Below are 19,326 nucleotides of genomic sequence, written 5' to 3'. Positions count from 1 at the left end.
CATGTGTTTAGATAGTTATGAAAAATTGAATTGATCCACTTATAAAAACTAATATAAAACCTTTACCAGTAAGTCCAAATCCTAATCAAAACAATTATTGGATCTTAAATGAAAACAAAATATTAATTAAATCTAAACAAGTATTGGATTGTAACTAATAAAATAAAAATAAAGCCAATAAATCTAAGTCTTGTTTTGCCATGAGAAGAGAAAAAGAAAACAAAACAATACAAGTTTGATATAAGGTTTATTTATAACCTATAATGCTGCCCAATAATCTTATAAACTAATTTGTCATTAAAAATCATCATTTCTTTTTTTCTTATACAGCTAGGATGAATAAGAAAATCTTGTGAGAAAATAATTTTAAAATATTAATAAATCTTTACCATACTTGAAAATTATATTGAAACTCATTAGAAATCCTTGTAGAATTAAAATTTTTTTAGAACAAATTACCATATCCTTGTAGAAAAAAGATCTTTACCAAATAAAAAATACACAAATCAAAAGGAATTAAATAAAAAAAATCATATAATATATACATAAAAAAATATAAAATCTTCTTATAAAATTTTAACTCAATTAAATAGTGTGATTTAGAATTATATTTAATAACATAAAACTAAATTTACAGCACTTAAATATAATTTTTTACACAAAAAAATAATTCAGCCCTACGCTGGTGCTATAGGCTCTTCTTTATATGACACGTGAGTACAAAATCAAGTATGCAAGTATGAAAATGCAAACGTACAAAAAAAAAAAAAGAAAAAAAAAAGGGGGTTTTTCTTTGGTTTGGAAAAAAAATGTAAACCCACCGTAAGTCATTGCATTTAACAATGGCAATTTGGAAATTAGATTTCCTGGCAACCAAGTTTTTTTAACTCGTTTCATGTCTCCGTACAACATCTATGTTATATGTTGGGCAAATTCACTTAAATCAATAAATAATATATAGTTTTAATTTTTTTAAAAATTAATATAATATTATTTTAAATTAAAAAAAAATTTTAATTAGTCAATTTGAATTACAAGTTAATTTGTTAAGTATATTACGTAAAATATATATTATTTTTTAAATTTATTATTCAAAATTTTAATTAATTCAGGAAATTTAATTATATTTAATAACTTTGATGATTTTTTTTCATGATTTATAATTAAAAATTATAATTTTATCCAAAGTCAAATGTATTTTAAGCCTGAAACAATTCAAATAAATATGTTTTTTTTTTTATTTTTCAATAATTACCTCTCAGTCGCTGATATAGCTTTTACACAGGAGTGAATTTGACTTCTAAAACCCAGGAAAAAACAAAGAAAGGTTCCCTTGTCCAACACAGCACGAAAATTATAACCAGCCTTTTGATTTTTGACAGAGCAAAAAGAAAACGGCAGAAATACACACAAAAACTCATCTGCAGCCTCCATCGAGAGGAGGAAGAAGAAAACGATGGCTTTGCAGGCAGGGGTCTCCACATCCAAGGTTCTCATTCTCGTCGGTGCAGGTCGATCCCCCCTCTCTCATCCTTCCTTTCCCTTCTCCTATTATATTTATAAAAGCTTTGAATAGAAATTTATTTATTTTGTTACGATGATTGACCCGATAAAGAATCTAATCTCTTTCAATCTTGGTTTTTTGCTTTGCAAATATCAACATCTCATATAAATTGAATTGGTAGAGTTTATCTTTTCTGCTTCTTGTTTGGTTGCAAAAATCTACGAATCTATGGTTATTTGATAGGATTTTATTGTTCTTATTTATGCTAACATATTCCTTCAATCATGTCTCTGTGTGTTTATTTTTTCCCCTTAAGGTTTGACTAGTTCGATTATTTTGAAAAATGGACGGTTGTCTGAACTCATTGGGCAGCTTCAAGAATTACTCAAGGGTGTTGATCAAGTTGAGATCGCCCCCTACAAATACGATAGTGCTCTTCTTGCAGCCCAGGTATTTGCTTTTTATTTATTTATTAATAAGAAATGGATTTTGTTTTCATAGAAAAGCAGAACCCAAAGGGATAATCATCTTGTTTTGATACATGAACAAAAATAAAATATAATAGCAGATTTCTCAACTATGTTTGAACAATGTCAGTTTAAAGAAATGCAGAAGTGTGCTCATGTGGTCTTTTTTTTTTTTAGTTATAAATTGAAATAACTTATTTCTGCATTAGTTTAGCACTGCTAGTTTTAGAGATCCTATGTGAAATCAACCCATGGAGGAAATCCTCTAATCAAATCAAGGGGGTTTTCTTCCCAGAACCAAAGAATTTTAGGTAATTGAAGTCCATTGAAATTGTGATAGACTGCATTCCATGCGTGTTTTCTTCCTTTATGGTCGTAGTTGTATTATTATCTGTGAGTTTTGAGAAGATTTTTGAATCTTCTAAGGGGTGATTGTATCTTTTCAAACTGATTGACATGAATAACGTGCCAACTCACCTTGATGTTTGGAAATGTTGGTTTTAGGATAACAAACATTTTTCTTAAAAAGGGGGCATTAATGTGCGGAATAGTAACTAGTTAAATTTGGACTCAGGGTATTTGATGATTGTCAGCAATCTATTATATTTTTCTTCAGGTTGACTGTTTTTTTTTTTTTGTATTCTCATGTGCCTTAGATTCGTCAATTGGCGCAAGAGATTAAGGAGTTGACCTTATCCAGTCCTGTAACCATCTACAATGGAAATTCAGCTTCTAATGGTAAGCATACCATATTTTTTCTTTAGAGCTTAAGATTCTAAGTAGTTTCTATACTTTCTTGAAGTGATATTGATTCTTATAGTCCACTTTTTGCCATGTCCTTCAATTTTTATATTCTATTGACACTTGTATGCAGTAGACCAACCTTCCCAATAGGTTTAAAGTTGATTAAAGTGCATCAAATCTGTGAAGTTTTTGTCCGGCTCTAACAAATCAGTGTGTTAAAGATGAGGAGGGTTAACCTTTCAGGGCTTTGATAAACATTGATTGTTGGTTCATTTTACTGTGAGATGCAATGTATGCTTATTTTGAAGGCCATACGTGGATCAACTAGATGCAAAGAAACCAAGTGGCTTTCTAATAGGATATTTCATTCTTCCTTGATCAACCATTGCAGACTAGAACATGAATCTTAAGTTAACTGCAGTTGAGATATCAAGTGTATCACGAGACTCCTTTCTAATTTTATTTTTTAAATAAAGCCCAATGGACTAGATAACTCTTTAGGTAAAAATATTATAGGATTTAGAATTTTCTCTAAACATGTTCTTTTCCTTATGTCAGAAAGTGACATTCCTGCATTTGGAAGAAGACAAAAACTTGACACGATTAAATAATTGATGTCTTCTCCCAAGTACAAGAGTGTCAAAGTAATAAATAATCTGACAAGATCGAAGTCGATTAAATAACATGGCAAGATCGGAGTCGATCCACATGAAAGTTAATTATACAAAACCACAAATAATAAAAGAAACATAGTTGACGAAAACTTTGGAGATGTGATATTAATGTAAAGATTAAATAAAGATAAAACAATTGTCAAGGTTAGAGGATCCACTAATAGTATTTCAAATAAGAATAGTACAATTTTTTTTTACTACTCAACTGGAAACCTATTTCAAATAAAAATAGTACAAATTTTTTTTATTACTCAACTAGAAACCACACACAAATAAAGTTTCAATCGTTGATTTATCACTAATGACTCATTTTAAATTATTAATATGATCATACTAATTATCTTATTTGAGTAATGCCAATACTTGTAAATGTTATTAGGTATCCATGGTACTAATTCATTTCAACAACAAATTGAGTTTCTTTTATAACATAAATGTCAGTTATCCATACAGTAGGCTATGAAAGAATCAAGTATTTGTTGTGCCGAAGGTTGTACACCATGAATCTAGACTAACCATTTAACAAATAAGGTTTTAAGAATGAGTAAGATAATAATTATAAAATATATTAATAGCAAACTTTCTTGAATATAAACATTAAAGTCCATGTTGAGTTTGTACTATATTTTTTCTTACATAATTAGTGTAACTTTTTCATTTTAGCAAAAATAAACTTAACTAAAATATATTAATAGAAAACTTTCTTGAATATAAATATTAAAGTCCATGTTGAGTTTGTACTATATTTATTTTTACACAATTAGTGTAACTTTTTCACTTTGGAAAAAATAAACTTAACTAAATATAATGAAGAAAAAAAACATAAATAAACAAGATAAGAACATAGTTATGATATAAATTGACTAAGTATAGTAAAAGAAATGATAAGCATAAACAAGAGATTAATGAAAATATAACATAAAATAAAACTTGAACATTACAAAAATACAAAGAAAAAAAAAGCAAGAACAATATTTTTATTTGAAATTCAGATGCCTAAAGGTATGGTAAATGCCTCTTTTTATAGGATAAAGTTTAGAATTATTAATTTGGTGGCTAACTATTGATTTGATAGCTGGATAAAACATTATTGATAATATTAGGTTTTGAATACATGGTCTTCATGAAAGTTGTGGTTATTTATCTTAGCTTTCTAACAAAAAAAAAAAAAAGGATTCATTTGGACTTCTAAAAAATGCATAGTTTTATTATATATTTTTGGCAAGTTGCGACATTTCTATTAGTACATCTTGATAGAAGAGTTCAAAATGTAACAACACTTGTAAATTCTCTTGTACACATAGGGAGTTTCTCATCTTACCTAGTGCCAGCTGCTGCTCTTGGAGCAATGGGATATTGTTACATGTGGTGGAAGGCAAGATTCTTAATGCTTAAAATTAAAAGTATTTCTTCTCACAAATGCTGACGGTGTTGCACTTGTTAACACATTGGCTTCTTCCTGATTGAAGTGTGTATGCATCATCTATTTGCTTTATGGCACAGGACTGGTCATTTTCAGATGTAATGTTTGTAATATTAGATATTCATGGTACTAACTTATGTCCACAACAAATTGAGTTCCTTTTGATAACATAAATGTCAGTTATCCATACAGTGGTATCCATGGTACTAATTCATTTCAACAACAAATTGAGTTTCTTTTATAACATAAATGTCAGTTATCCATACAGTAGGCTATGAAAGAATCAAGTATTTGTTGTGCCAAAAGTTGTATACCATGAATCTAGACTAACCATTTAACAAATAAGGTTTTAAGAATGAGTAAGATAACAATTATAAAATATATTAATAGCAAACTTTCTTGAATATAAACATTAAAGTCCATGTTGAGTTTGTACTATATTTTTTCTTACATAATTAGTGTAACTTTTTCATTTTAGCAAAAATAAACTTAACTAAAATATATTAATAGAAAACTTTCTTGAATATAAATATTAAAGTCCATGTTGAGTTTGTACTATATTTATTTTTACACAATTAGTGTAACTTTTTCACTTTGGAAAAAATAAACTTAACTAAATATAATGAAGAAAAAAAACATAAATAAACAAGATAAGAACATAGTTATGATATAAATTGACTAAGTATAGTAAAAGAAATGATAAGCATAAACAAGAGATTAATGAAAATATAACATAAAATAAAACTTGAATATTACAAAAATACAAAGAAAAAAAAGCAAGAATAATATTTTTATTTGAAAACTCAGATGCCTAAAGGTATGGTAAATGTCTCTTTTTATAGGCTAAAGTTTAGAATTATTAATTTGGTGGCTAGTTATTGATTTGATAGCTGGATAAAACATTATTGATAATATTAGGATTTGAATACATGGTTTTCATGAAAGTTGTGGTTATTTATCTCAATTTTCTAACAAAAAAAAAAAGGATTCATTTGGACTTCTAATAAGTGCATAGTTTTATTATATATTTTTGGCAAGTTGCGACATTTCTATTAGTACATCTTGATAGAAGAGTTCAAAATGTAACAACACTTGTAAATTCTCTTGTACACATAGGGAGTTTCTCATCTTACCTAGTGCCAGCTGCTGCTCTTGGAGCAATGGGATATTGTTACATGTGGTGGAAGGCAAGATTCTTAATGCTTAAAATTAAAAGTATTTCTTCTCATAAATGCTGACGGTGTTGCACTTGTTAGCTCATTGGCTTCTTGCTGATTGAAGTGTGTATGCATCATCTATTTGCTTTATGGCACAGGACTGGTCATTTTCAGATGTAATGTTTGTAACAAAGAAAAATATGGCAAATGCTGTTGCAACTGTGTCAAAACAAATGGAGAATGTATCAGAAACATTGGCTGTAAGTAGTATGGGCTATTCTTTTGAATAAGTCTTATGTCTTATATAGCAACTCTATTTTTTGGATCCTTTGCAGTATTCTTAGTTCTCAATCGGCCATGAACTTGTGCAGTCAACAAAAAGACATCTAACAAAAAGGCTGGAAAATCTGGACTGGAAGATTGAGGAGCAGATAGAAACATCTAAGCTCATTGCCAGTGATGTACTTTCAATATTCTCCTTTTACTATTGATAGATATCAATTATTTCTCTCTCTTTTTCTTACATAATTAGTGTAACTTTTTCATTTTAGCAAAAATAAACTTAACTAAAATATATTAATAGAAAACTTTCTTGAATATAAATATTAAAGTCCATGTTGAGTTTGTACTATATTTATTCTTACACAATTAGTGTAACTTTTTCATTTTAGCAAAAATAAACTTAACTAAAATATATTAATAGAAAACTTTCTTGAATATAAATATTAAAGTCCATGTTGAGTTTGTACTATATTTATTCTTACACAATTAGTGTAACTTTTTCATTTTAGCAAAAATAAACTTAACTAAAATATATTAATAGAAAACTTTCTTGAATATAAATATTAAAGTCCATGTTGAGTTTGTACTATATTTATTCTTACACAATTAGTGTAACTTTTTCATTTTAGCAAAAATAAACTTAACTAAAATATATTAATAGAAAACTTTCTTGAATATAAATATTAAAGTCCATGTTGAGTTTGTACTATATTTATTCTTACACAATTAGTGTAACTTTTTCATTTTAGCAAAAATAAACTTAACTAAAATATATTAATAGAAAACTTTCTTGAATATAAATATTAAAGTCCATGTTGAGTTTGTACTATATTTATTCTTACACAATTAGTGTAACTTTTTCATTTTAGCAAAAATAAACTTAACTAAAATATATTAATAGAAAACTTTCTTGAATATAAATATTAAAGTCCATGTTGAGTTTGTACTATATTTATTCTTACACAATTAGTGTAACTTTTTCATTTTAGCAAAAATAAACTTAACTAAAATATATTAATAGAAAACTTTCTTGAATATAAATATTAAAGTCCATGTTGAGTTTGTACTATATTTATTCTTACACAATTAGTGTAACTTTTTCATTTTAGCAAAAATAAACTTAACTAAAATATATTAATAGAAAACTTTCTTGAATATAAATATTAAAGTCCATGTTGAGTTTGTACTATATTTATTCTTACACAATTAGTGTAACTTTTTCATTTTAGCAAAAATAAACTTAACTAAAATATATTAATAGAAAACTTTCTTGAATATAAATATTAAAGTCCATGTTGAGTTTGTACTATATTTATTCTTACACAATTAGTGTAACTTTTTCATTTTAGCAAAAATAAACTTAACTAAAATATATTAATAGAAAACTTTCTTGAATATAAATATTAAAGTCCATGTTGAGTTTGTACTATATTTATTCTTACACAATTAGTGTAACTTTTTCATTTTAGCAAAAATAAACTTAACTAAAATATATTAATAGAAAACTTTCTTGAATATAAATATTAAAGTCCATGTTGAGTTTGTACTATATTTATTCTTACACAATTAGTGTAACTTTTTCATTTTAGCAAAAATAAACTTAACTAAAATATATTAATAGAAAACTTTCTTGAATATAAATATTAAAGTCCATGTTGAGTTTGTACTATATTTATTCTTACACAATTAGTGTAACTTTTTCATTTTAGCAAAAATAAACTTAACTAAAATATATTAATAGAAAACTTTCTTGAATATAAATATTAAAGTCCATGTTGAGTTTGTACTATATTTATTCTTACACAATTAGTGTAACTTTTTCATTTTAGCAAAAATAAACTTAACTAAAATATATTAATAGAAAACTTTCTTGAATATAAATATTAAAGTCCATGTTGAGTTTGTACTATATTTATTCTTACACAATTAGTGTAACTTTTTCATTTTAGCAAAAATAAACTTAACTAAAATATATTAATAGAAAACTTTCTTGAATATAAATATTAAAGTCCATGTTGAGTTTGTACTATATTTATTCTTACACAATTAGTGTAACTTTTTCATTTTAGCAAAAATAAACTTAACTAAAATATATTAATAGAAAACTTTCTTGAATATAAATATTAAAGTCCATGTTGAGTTTGTACTATATTTATTCTTACACAATTAGTGTAACTTTTTCATTTTAGCAAAAATAAACTTAACTAAAATATATTAATAGAAAACTTTCTTGAATATAAATATTAAAGTCCATGTTGAGTTTGTACTATATTTATTCTTACACAATTAGTGTAACTTTTTCATTTTAGCAAAAATAAACTTAACTAAAATATATTAATAGAAAACTTTCTTGAATATAAATATTAAAGTCCATGTTGAGTTTGTACTATATTTATTCTTACACAATTAGTGTAACTTTTTCATTTTAGCAAAAATAAACTTAACTAAAATATATTAATAGAAAACTTTCTTGAATATAAATATTAAAGTCCATGTTGAGTTTGTACTATATTTATTCTTACACAATTAGTGTAACTTTTTCATTTTAGCAAAAATAAACTTAACTAAAATATATTAATAGAAAACTTTCTTGAATATAAATATTAAAGTCCATGTTGAGTTTGTACTATATTTATTCTTACACAATTAGTGTAACTTTTTCATTTTAGCAAAAATAAACTTAACTAAAATATATTAATAGAAAACTTTCTTGAATATAAATATTAAAGTCCATGTTGAGTTTGTACTATATTTATTCTTACACAATTAGTGTAACTTTTTCATTTTAGCAAAAATAAACTTAACTAAAATATATTAATAGAAAACTTTCTTGAATATAAATATTAAAGTCCATGTTGAGTTTGTACTATATTTATTCTTACACAATTAGTGTAACTTTTTCATTTTAGCAAAAATAAACTTAACTAAAATATATTAATAGAAAACTTTCTTGAATATAAATATTAAAGTCCATGTTGAGTTTGTACTATATTTATTCTTACACAATTAGTGTAACTTTTTCATTTTAGCAAAAATAAACTTAACTAAAATATATTAATAGAAAACTTTCTTGAATATAAATATTAAAGTCCATGTTGAGTTTGTACTATATTTATTCTTACACAATTAGTGTAACTTTTTCATTTTAGCAAAAATAAACTTAACTAAAATATATTAATAGAAAACTTTCTTGAATATAAATATTAAAGTCCATGTTGAGTTTGTACTATATTTATTCTTACACAATTAGTGTAACTTTTTCATTTTAGCAAAAATAAACTTAACTAAAATATATTAATAGAAAACTTTCTTGAATATAAATATTAAAGTCCATGTTGAGTTTGTACTATATTTATTCTTACACAATTAGTGTAACTTTTTCATTTTAGCAAAAATAAACTTAACTAAAATATATTAATAGAAAACTTTCTTGAATATAAATATTAAAGTCCATGTTGAGTTTGTACTATATTTATTCTTACACAATTAGTGTAACTTTTTCATTTTAGCAAAAATAAACTTAACTAAAATATATTAATAGAAAACTTTCTTGAATATAAATATTAAAGTCCATGTTGAGTTTGTACTATATTTATTCTTACACAATTAGTGTAACTTTTTCATTTTAGCAAAAATAAACTTAACTAAAATATATTAATAGAAAACTTTCTTGAATATAAATATTAAAGTCCATGTTGAGTTTGTACTATATTTATTCTTACACAATTAGTGTAACTTTTTCATTTTAGCAAAAATAAACTTAACTAAAATATATTAATAGAAAACTTTCTTGAATATAAATATTAAAGTCCATGTTGAGTTTGTACTATATTTATTCTTACACAATTAGTGTAACTTTTTCATTTTAGCAAAAATAAACTTAACTAAAATATATTAATAGAAAACTTTCTTGAATATAAATATTAAAGTCCATGTTGAGTTTGTACTATATTTATTCTTACACAATTAGTGTAACTTTTTCATTTTAGCAAAAATAAACTTAACTAAAATATATTAATAGAAAACTTTCTTGAATATAAATATTAAAGTCCATGTTGAGTTTGTACTATATTTATTCTTACACAATTAGTGTAACTTTTTCATTTTAGCAAAAATAAACTTAACTAAAATATATTAATAGAAAACTTTCTTGAATATAAATATTAAAGTCCATGTTGAGTTTGTACTATATTTATTCTTACACAATTAGTGTAACTTTTTCATTTTAGCAAAAATAAACTTAACTAAAATATATTAATAGAAAACTTTCTTGAATATAAATATTAAAGTCCATGTTGAGTTTGTACTATATTTATTCTTACACAATTAGTGTAACTTTTTCATTTTTGAATACATGGTCTTCATGCTAGTTGTGGTTATTTTTCTTAGCTTTCTAACAAAAAAAAAAAAAAGGATTCATTTGGACTTCTAAAAAATGCATAGTTTTATTATATATTTTTGGCAAGTTGCGACATTTCTATTAGTAAATCTTGATAGAAGAGTTCAAAATGTAACAACACTTGTAAATTCTCTTGTACACATAGGGAGTTTCTCATCTTACCTAGTGCCAGCTGCTGCTCTTGGAGCAATGGGATATTGTTACATGTGGTGGAAGGCAAGATTCTTAATGCTTAAAATTAAAAGTATTTCTTCTCACAAATGCTGACGGTGTTGCACTTGTTAACACATTGGCTTCTTCCTGATTGAAGTGTGTATGCATCATCTATTTGCTTTATGGCACAGGACTGGTCATTTTCAGATGTAATGTTTGTAACAAAGAAAAATATGGCAAATGCTGTTGCAACTGTGTCAAAACAAATGGAGAATGTATCAGAAACATTGGCTGTAAGTAGTATGGGCTATTCTTTTGAATAAGTCTTATGTCTTATATAGCAACTCTATTTTTTGGATCCTTTGCAGTATTCTTAGTTCTCAATCGGCCATGAACTTGTGCAGTCAACAAAAAGACATCTAACAAAAAGGCTGGAAAATCTGGACTGGAAGATTGAGGAGCAGATAGAAACATCTAAGCTCATTGCCAGTGATGTACTTTCAATATTCTCCTTCTACTATTGATAGATATCAATTATTTCTCTCTCTTTCTTATTTTCCCACCTTTCTTCATTTCCTAGGGCATAAGGTGTGCTTAATTGTATACAAGCCAAGCTTAGCTAACCATCACTTAACATGTCTAGCTCAGCTTGTAGAAATCTGTAGCACAGTAGGAACATGAACTTGAACTTGATTGAGCTACCTTGTGAACCTGGTCTGTTATGTGGTCATAGAACAGAAAGGCAACATGATGCAGAGTAGAAAAGAGAAGGGAAAAGGCAGAATAATAGAGAGGAAATAGGGTAGAGAAGAGGGACATTTAATTTGATTGAGAAATGAAAAATCATGTGCTTGTTAAGTTTGATAGACTTAAGTAACGAAAGGTTGGATTTGAGAATCTGGTGAAACCAAAGGTTACAACAGCTTAATTTATTACTCAAAGTTGTGATTGAGAAAACATGTAATATATAAGCTACATTAATAGGTTTCCCCTGTTTTCTTTTCGCACAATATTTTCTTTCTTTTTGTGTAGCTTAAATAGTTCACCTCAGTGACCTCACTCTATTCCTTGCCTGTAGTGACATGGATTTAAATATATACCGCGAGGGGGGGCTTAATAAAGAGGGGCTTAATAAAGAAGAACCTTGTTTGATTGCGAGGGGGGGCTTAATAAAGAAGAACCTTGTTTGATATTGAGAATCTATGTATCTGTTGATTTGGGTACAGTTTGAATTAGAATTTGGGATCATGGTTTATTGTGGTGGTAGAAATATTGGGTGCGGAGCAGCTTCGCATTGAAGAGCACAATTTCAACCCAGTGACTCTTCACATAATCCTGTTTTACATAGAATAGGACTGCGTAATGATCTTCAGAAAGGAAGGTCTGCATCCACCATGCCCAAAGGATTCTCTTTCTGATAAATTAAGAAAAATGTGGAAATTTGTGTCCCAATGCATCTGATTCTGTTTCTTATGAACTCCCATACCCACTCACAAATGAATATGCAGACAGCAGGTATTATTTTAACTAGATCATCTCATATCAAGATAGACATGTATTTCAGCTATGGTTCTACTTGCAATTACTTGCATGCAGGTAGATGAGATGAAATCAAACCTTTCCCAAATCGGATATGATGTTGAATCAATCCATCAAATGATATCTGGCCTGGTGAGTTGTGATGCTGCTTCTTATTTCTTAAATTTAGTTCTGATTGAAGGATGCCTTTGTTGACTACTCATATCTCAAAAATCTCAACAGGAAGGAAAGCTTGAACTTCTAGAAAGCAAACAGGTTTCATTTCGTCTTCTTACTCAATGAGTTCTTTCTAGCAATTTGCAGTGGCTCAGAAATTTTTGAATCCATGCCATGCAGGATACCACAAACTCTGGTCTCTGGCACCTATGTCAATTTGCTGGAGGCTTTAAAGACGGGTTTGGTACAAAAGTTTATCAGGTCTGATAACCATCTGCTGCGATTTAACCTCCTTTCCGCTTATAATAATTTTAGGTGATGGACGTTTTGCCAATTATCCACTATCTACCTGCCTCTTCCCTCTTCGTTCTCCCAGCTTGCTTTGCCAACTTTATTGGCATCTACATGGATAATGCCCAGGTTGTGACCCTTGCTCTGTGAGGAGTTGAGGATGGGCATCTTGGGCTGATTCTGGTCGCACCTTGTCAATCGTTGTACTTAATTACTAATTGAACTATTTTACCTTGGGATTTTGTTAGGATGTTGGTGCTAAGCTAGCGAACCCTTCAGCAATGGCATATGAAGAAAGGTCTCTAAAGGTATGTCAACTCCCATTTTCTTCACTTATTCCCCATTCCATTTTCCATGACATGGTCCCTCATATTGTTTCAGGGTCTTCAATTTATCGCTGAAACCAAAGAGTCGGATAAAGTTGAGAAACCAGTAGAAAATGTGAAGAATGATCTTGATATCTACCCTGGTGAAAAAGTCAGAACTGTGAAGACGAGAATACACAGGTCATATCCGGTCGGGTTTTCTTTGACCCGAGACATTGTCGGATCTGGCATATAGATTTCAATTATCTACTGGATGTTTTTGATTTTTTTATGCAGACATCCTTTCTTTTGATTCCATGATGTGCATGGTTCGTTAAATTGACTTACCGATTCTTGCATTGAAAAATGCGGGTTAGCTTTGGGTTGCTCAAGTGTATTTACCCATTGCTTCCAGGATTCTTTTGATTCCATGATTTGCTCTGATTTTTTTTTTTTTTTGGTAACTACATGTCATTGCTACTTTTTGAAATAAACGTCCAAGCATTTTGAGAAGGTTTTTATATGCAGACGGGAGTAGGAGTACAAAAAAGGGTTGCAAACACAATCTAAATTCAAGTTTTATTTTCTGAAATAAAGTCTACCAACGAGATTTACAACTTTTTTAAATAGGCAAGAAAAATCAACTTTGCAAGTGTTGTAATTCAATTTTAATTTATTGAATTTTAAATTAATTTTATTGGGTTTTAAATATAAAATAAGAAGATTAAAGTTTTATTTAGATGAAAAGTATGATTTATCAAGTTGTATAAGAACTAGGGGCTATAATATGTTTTTATTATTCTATTTTTATCTTCAAGAAGATAATTTTTATTTTTAAGATAATAATAGTTATTTGTTTTTGAATTTAATTTTTAATTAAATTTAAACTTTAAAAAAAAAATGAGTTTGACTAAAATTTTATTTTTTATCTATAATAGGATTCTTGTATTATAAATATAGATAACGGGATACAAAAGAAAAGAAGATCATTAACAAAAACTCTAAAACATAAAAACATAAAATAAAAAAGAGGATGAATGGTAAACCCTATACTAGCCGTCCGTCCACCTTTAACTCTTTTTTTTTTTTTTTTTTTTCTAGCCTGACCTCCACAAACCTCCACGGAGCAAAGCCTACCCCAGCAGCCCTGGTTAATGCTCAATAGCACCAAGCCATCTTTTTTTTTCCTTCTTAGCCGTTACTTGCAAAGAATATTGGACTCCCTCCCCATGGCCAAACAAAGAAGGAAAGAGAACGGGGCCTTCGAAGGAGGGAAGAGGATTAATTATTGCAGTAACAGCAGCAAGTTTCCTCCTTCTGCACTAGCGACGACCACATCAGTAAATCAGCAATGCTACTTCTTCTTCTCCAGCACATCATCTTCCTTTATGCAATACCATAAGCCGTCCAACATGCACTCCTCCTCCAACAACAGATTTTTAAATTGTGAGTAGTAGCTTTGTCTTTAACTGTAGGGATCTTTTAGTTCAAAACCGTGATCACCAGCAAGAGTCCAAAGTTTCAACATTCTTGATATTCCACTTTCTGCTCTCTGCCGCCACCCCCTTTCAACCTCCAAAAGCCACCATATAGGCTTTTGGCAGGTGTTGCAGGAGACGCCTTCGTTTGTTTTCCCAGTCCAGCAAGAGCTTCTTCTTTGCGCCATAGCAACAATAGGAGACTTGTTTCAGCAGCATCCGGTTGGCAGAGAACTTGAATCCCTTCTCTTCGGATGGCAGCAGCACTTGGGAGTCTTTTTTTTTATTGAAACAGCAACGTCGGGTGCTCCTCAGCCACACCTTCCCTCAGCTGCAGTGGTAGAACCAACAACAACCTCCTCTTCCCAGCAGCGACAGTGCTGTTTTTAGCAACTTGACTTTCAGTCGCACCATCAGCAACTAATGACAGCAGCTCCTCTCAACAAGCTGCCACTGCGAGCAACCGACATCCTTTTCTCAGCAAGTTACCATCGTGAGTAGTAGAAGTAGTGTCCAACATCCTATCTTCAACCGAGAGCAGCGTCCAGGAGAGGTTCCCATTGCCAGCAGAAGGTAAACACAAGGAGGGAACGAACAATATAAGGCAAGACAAACAAAACAGGGAACCAGAAAAAGAACGGAGAGGAACTAGCATCGATCAGTTCTTCTCCAGTGATCCAAAAATCAGAGAAAGAGTGGAGGAAAAGAAGTAGCATTGGTCAGCCATTACCATATCAGCCCGTTTCTTCTCCAGCGAACCAGGTAAGTCTCCTATTCCCTGCCTTTGCAAATATAATTCACTTGTCTCACTGTATATACGAATTTAATTACCCTGTCATTGTTGCGCGCATGCGTGAATTGTTTACGCATGTGCGCAACAGTGACCAGTCGGTTCTTAGCGGGTTGGCTAGATCCAACCCGACCAATGGTGAACCCGACCAGTGGCGAAACCAAGTAGTGTCAAAAAAGAATAATTATCTTCTTAATTTTTTTTAACATATTTTATATTAAAATATATAATCACCCCTTTAAACATTTCTTTTTTAAAAATACTTTTTTATATTAGAATGTTAATAATATTTTAACATGTTTAATTTTTTTTGTTAGCTACTAATTAACCCAAGTTAGCTATTGCTAACTTACAACATAATATATATATAACACATTTCACTATTTTTTTTCTTTCATTAATTAACCGAAAGCTTCTTTTTTTTCTTTTGAGCTACTATTCGTCTCCTTTTCTTTTACAAAATTTCTCTTCAAGTACTAAGTTATTAATTAATTAAGTAAATAACTTTTTATACTTTAGGTAAGTTTTCTTTATCTTTTCTATTTGTTTCATTGTTTAATTTTAATTTTATTCCTTTACAATTAATTATTGAAAATATTAAGATTTATAATAATTTAAGAGTTTGTGAATTAATATATGTATGAGTAATATTATATGCATATGGATATGAATTGAATTGAAATGAGTTTTAATGAATTGATAAGTATTTTACTATAAATTTCATATAGAAAATGGATGGTAATGAATTTACTAGTGATTAAAAATGAAGTATAAGACAACTCAAAAAATTAAAGATATAATAGAGAAATAAAAAAATATTTAATATTTATGTTTAACCCACGTGTAGAAGACAATAAGTTAACAATAGCAATATCAATTTGTCATGACAATCCTTTTAAGTTATGGTTTTAGTTACTTTCTACCATATGTCATTATAAAATTATTGTCAAGAACTTCATTATTTTTTAGAAGATTTAGAAAACACAAGCATTGAACCTACCTTAAACTAAAAATAGATGAATGAGAGTTTGATTGTATATATAATAAAGTTATTATGAAGCAATTTTAAAATATAAAACTCAAAAAGAACAATTATAATGTACGTTGTTTTATTTTGAAAATATTTTTAAATTAATTTTGTTTGATATGAGTTAGTACATATATTTCAAATTGATTTTTTAATATAATGCATGCCTACAGAATACACAATATCAACTATTTGTTAATAGTTTGCCCTCTTATTTAAAAAATTCTAGCTCCGCCACTAAACCCAACCACTAGATCCAGTCCAAAAAAAGATAATTAAAAAAAATTATTTTATTTAATATAGAATTTTATGGATTTATTTATTGGTACTACAAATAGGAGTACCACACTTTCTGGGCTATGCAATATTTACCAACACTAAAGTTGGAGTATTCACTAATGCCAGAGTCAGGAATATCCTAGGCGGACCATGAAAAACATAATACAACAAACTTTTATCAATTTTAGATAAAATTGGCAATGCAACCTGCTTCAGGTAGGATGTTTAAGGGGTGATAACATCTTTCCTTTCATGTAATCAATCTCGTACCATAAAATCTCTATTAACTAGTTAGGGTTTTTAGTGATCATAATACTAAGTGGCGACTTCTTAACTTTTCTTCCCAAAAAATGAGCTGCTAGATATCTATTTTTTTCAATTAAGATGATTTTTTATCAGTTGCTGCGATATCTGGGTGTGACAGCTAGTATCAAACTATTAATAATCAGAATCTTATATAAGAAATCCAAAAAACTCAAGGAAAAATAATAAAATTGATTCAAGCATTATCTTTTGAGGAAGAAAATCCATGTAGGAAATGATTTAGTGGAGCAAGTATCCAATAGAATCGAGTTTTTAGAGCCTCCTGAATAAAATTCAACTAAAAAAGAAGAAGAAGCTTGATTCATTGGTGTGTAATAGAAAGTTATGGTATATTTTTAATTGCTATGCTAATTTGATATAACTAGATTAATTTTTTTTAAAATTTATTTTTATTTCATTGATTTATAAAAATATTTGTTAGATCATATTCATTTGTGACATGATATATTTTCATTTAATTATTCAAAACCTTTAGTTTTTATATGCTTGAATGCATCAATGTTTTAATTATATTAAGTTCTATTGGTTTTATGATATTTAGCCATATTTGAAACCTTCTTTCCGAGATATTCTTATAATTAAGTTGCAATTTTCAAAGTCTTGGAATTGAATGCTTGATTGTGTAGGATTTTCATGCATTAGAATGTGAAGTATAGCTAAGTGAAAATGGTGTCTTTTATAACCGGGACTTTTCTAGTTTTTGCGAAAGGATTTTCTGCTCTTATGAGATGGAAATTGTGTGCGGGGTGTCGAAGACAGAAGCGAATAAAAATAATAAAATCTTGTATCTATTAAATTGGTGGGCTCTGCCAATTTAACGGTCTCCAATTTAAATTTTCTCTTTGTCCTATTAGAGATTATTATTCATTTTTTAAAAAGAAAAAATTACCCTATCATCCTATGGTTTTGACCAAATGATACTTGTTCATTGATTTAAAAAAAAAATAATCATGTTTTTTAACTTATATTTGGATTCGTGCATGACACTTTGCGTCCTATAAATCTTTTGACTAAAAAAATAATCTATTTATTTACAAATTTACCATTACTTTTATTTAATGTCTAAAGTACCACTTAACCCAATAAATAACAAAAATCCCATTCAATTACCATTAGGGTTTGTTTTCAAACAAAAACTATCGCCGTTACTCTCACTTCCAGTAAGGACAATAATGTCACTGCCAACAATTATTTAAGAAGATCACTATTTTGTTCTCAAAACACCAAAAAAATTACAAAAATATAACAATATCATTTTGATTTAAACCAATTTTTCAAAAGCAGAATAATACAATATTCTTTTTAAACAAGTTGTAAAAATTCGAGATTGGGGCAAATTTTTGAGAGCTTAAGACACTATATTGTTGTCTAATATCCACCAAAAACTCAACCATTCTAATGTTAAATAAATAAATAAATAAAAGAGTTAATTTATCCAATATCGGGAATATATCTTACATATAAGTTTATAATCTTGTATATTAAAAGAAAACAAAATAAATATTTTGGTGTTTTTGAAATGTAGGCCAAGTTTTCATGACTTTAATAAATTGGTTATTAAATAAAAAAAATTATGAAAAATTATTTTTTGAATTTTTAAAAAATGCTAAATCATGCCTAGTATATTTTTTATTTTTATTATTTATGAAAATATAATTTTTTTATTTTTTATTTTTGAGAGACATGGTCATACGCATAAAATAAAAACATTTTTTTAATTTTCTTTGAATAAGAGAATTTTTCTTTTTCTTTTTTTGTAATTTTCTGAAACTTTTGAAGAAAAGCGAGTATATTTAATACTGGGTCAATATTTTATAGTATAAGTCTGCAATCTAAATATTTGTATTTTAAAAACAAGTGAGGTATCCAAAAATAATTTTAAAATGGTCCTTGAATTTCTTTAGAATTTTTAGAAATTATTTGGAGGTTGTTTAGCAAAAACATAAAAAATAAAAAAATAAGTATTTTGGAAAAATCAGTAAGATATGTTGCCAAACACGTCTTTATCAATAAAAAAAGTCTTAAAAAATACCTCAAGATTGTGTTTGTCAAACACGTCTTAAGGGAAATTTTTTTTTTCTTTGCTAAAATTTCAACCAATTAAACATCACTTAAGCTGATGAATTAGTCTAGCTATATAAGCTGGGCCTTTGAGTTTAAATTCTAAACCCAAAAATGAAACCTAAAATAAAAAAAAAAAGAGAGTAAAGATCAAAAGAAGAAAAATCCTTGAATCCCACTAAAGAACACGAAGAAATAAACTAAAAATATAAACTCGATTTAAGATCAAATTTTATTAAATCATCAACACAAAAAGATACAACATGCAACACT

General features: G+C 28.1%; 1 protein-coding gene across 1 annotated transcript; it reads left to right on the top strand.

Annotated features, from left to right (window-relative positions):
* The first annotated feature begins 1,343 nt into the window (after positions 1–1,343).
* On the top strand, positions 1,344–13,621 carry LOC105135945 (uncharacterized). The gene is made up of 11 exons (XM_011041056.1): positions 1,344–1,511; positions 1,821–1,954; positions 2,628–2,709; positions 4,694–4,764; positions 6,128–6,229; positions 6,341–6,430; positions 12,400–12,474; positions 12,565–12,597; positions 12,679–12,759; positions 13,038–13,097; positions 13,171–13,621. Exons 1-11 carry the CDS (start codon positions 1,457–1,459, stop codon positions 13,348–13,350), a joined length of 963 nt encoding a protein of 320 aa, XP_011039358.1. The 5' UTR covers positions 1,344–1,456; the 3' UTR covers positions 13,351–13,621.
* Positions 13,622–19,326: the final 5,705 nt, after the last annotated feature.

This window comes from Populus euphratica, unplaced genomic scaffold (assembly GCF_000495115.2).
Source record: "Populus euphratica unplaced genomic scaffold, PopEup_1.0 scaffold155.1, whole genome shotgun sequence".
Classification (NCBI taxonomy): Eukaryota; Viridiplantae; Streptophyta; class Magnoliopsida; order Malpighiales; family Salicaceae; genus Populus; species Populus euphratica.
This window is presented reverse-complemented; position numbering and strand designations above follow the sequence as displayed.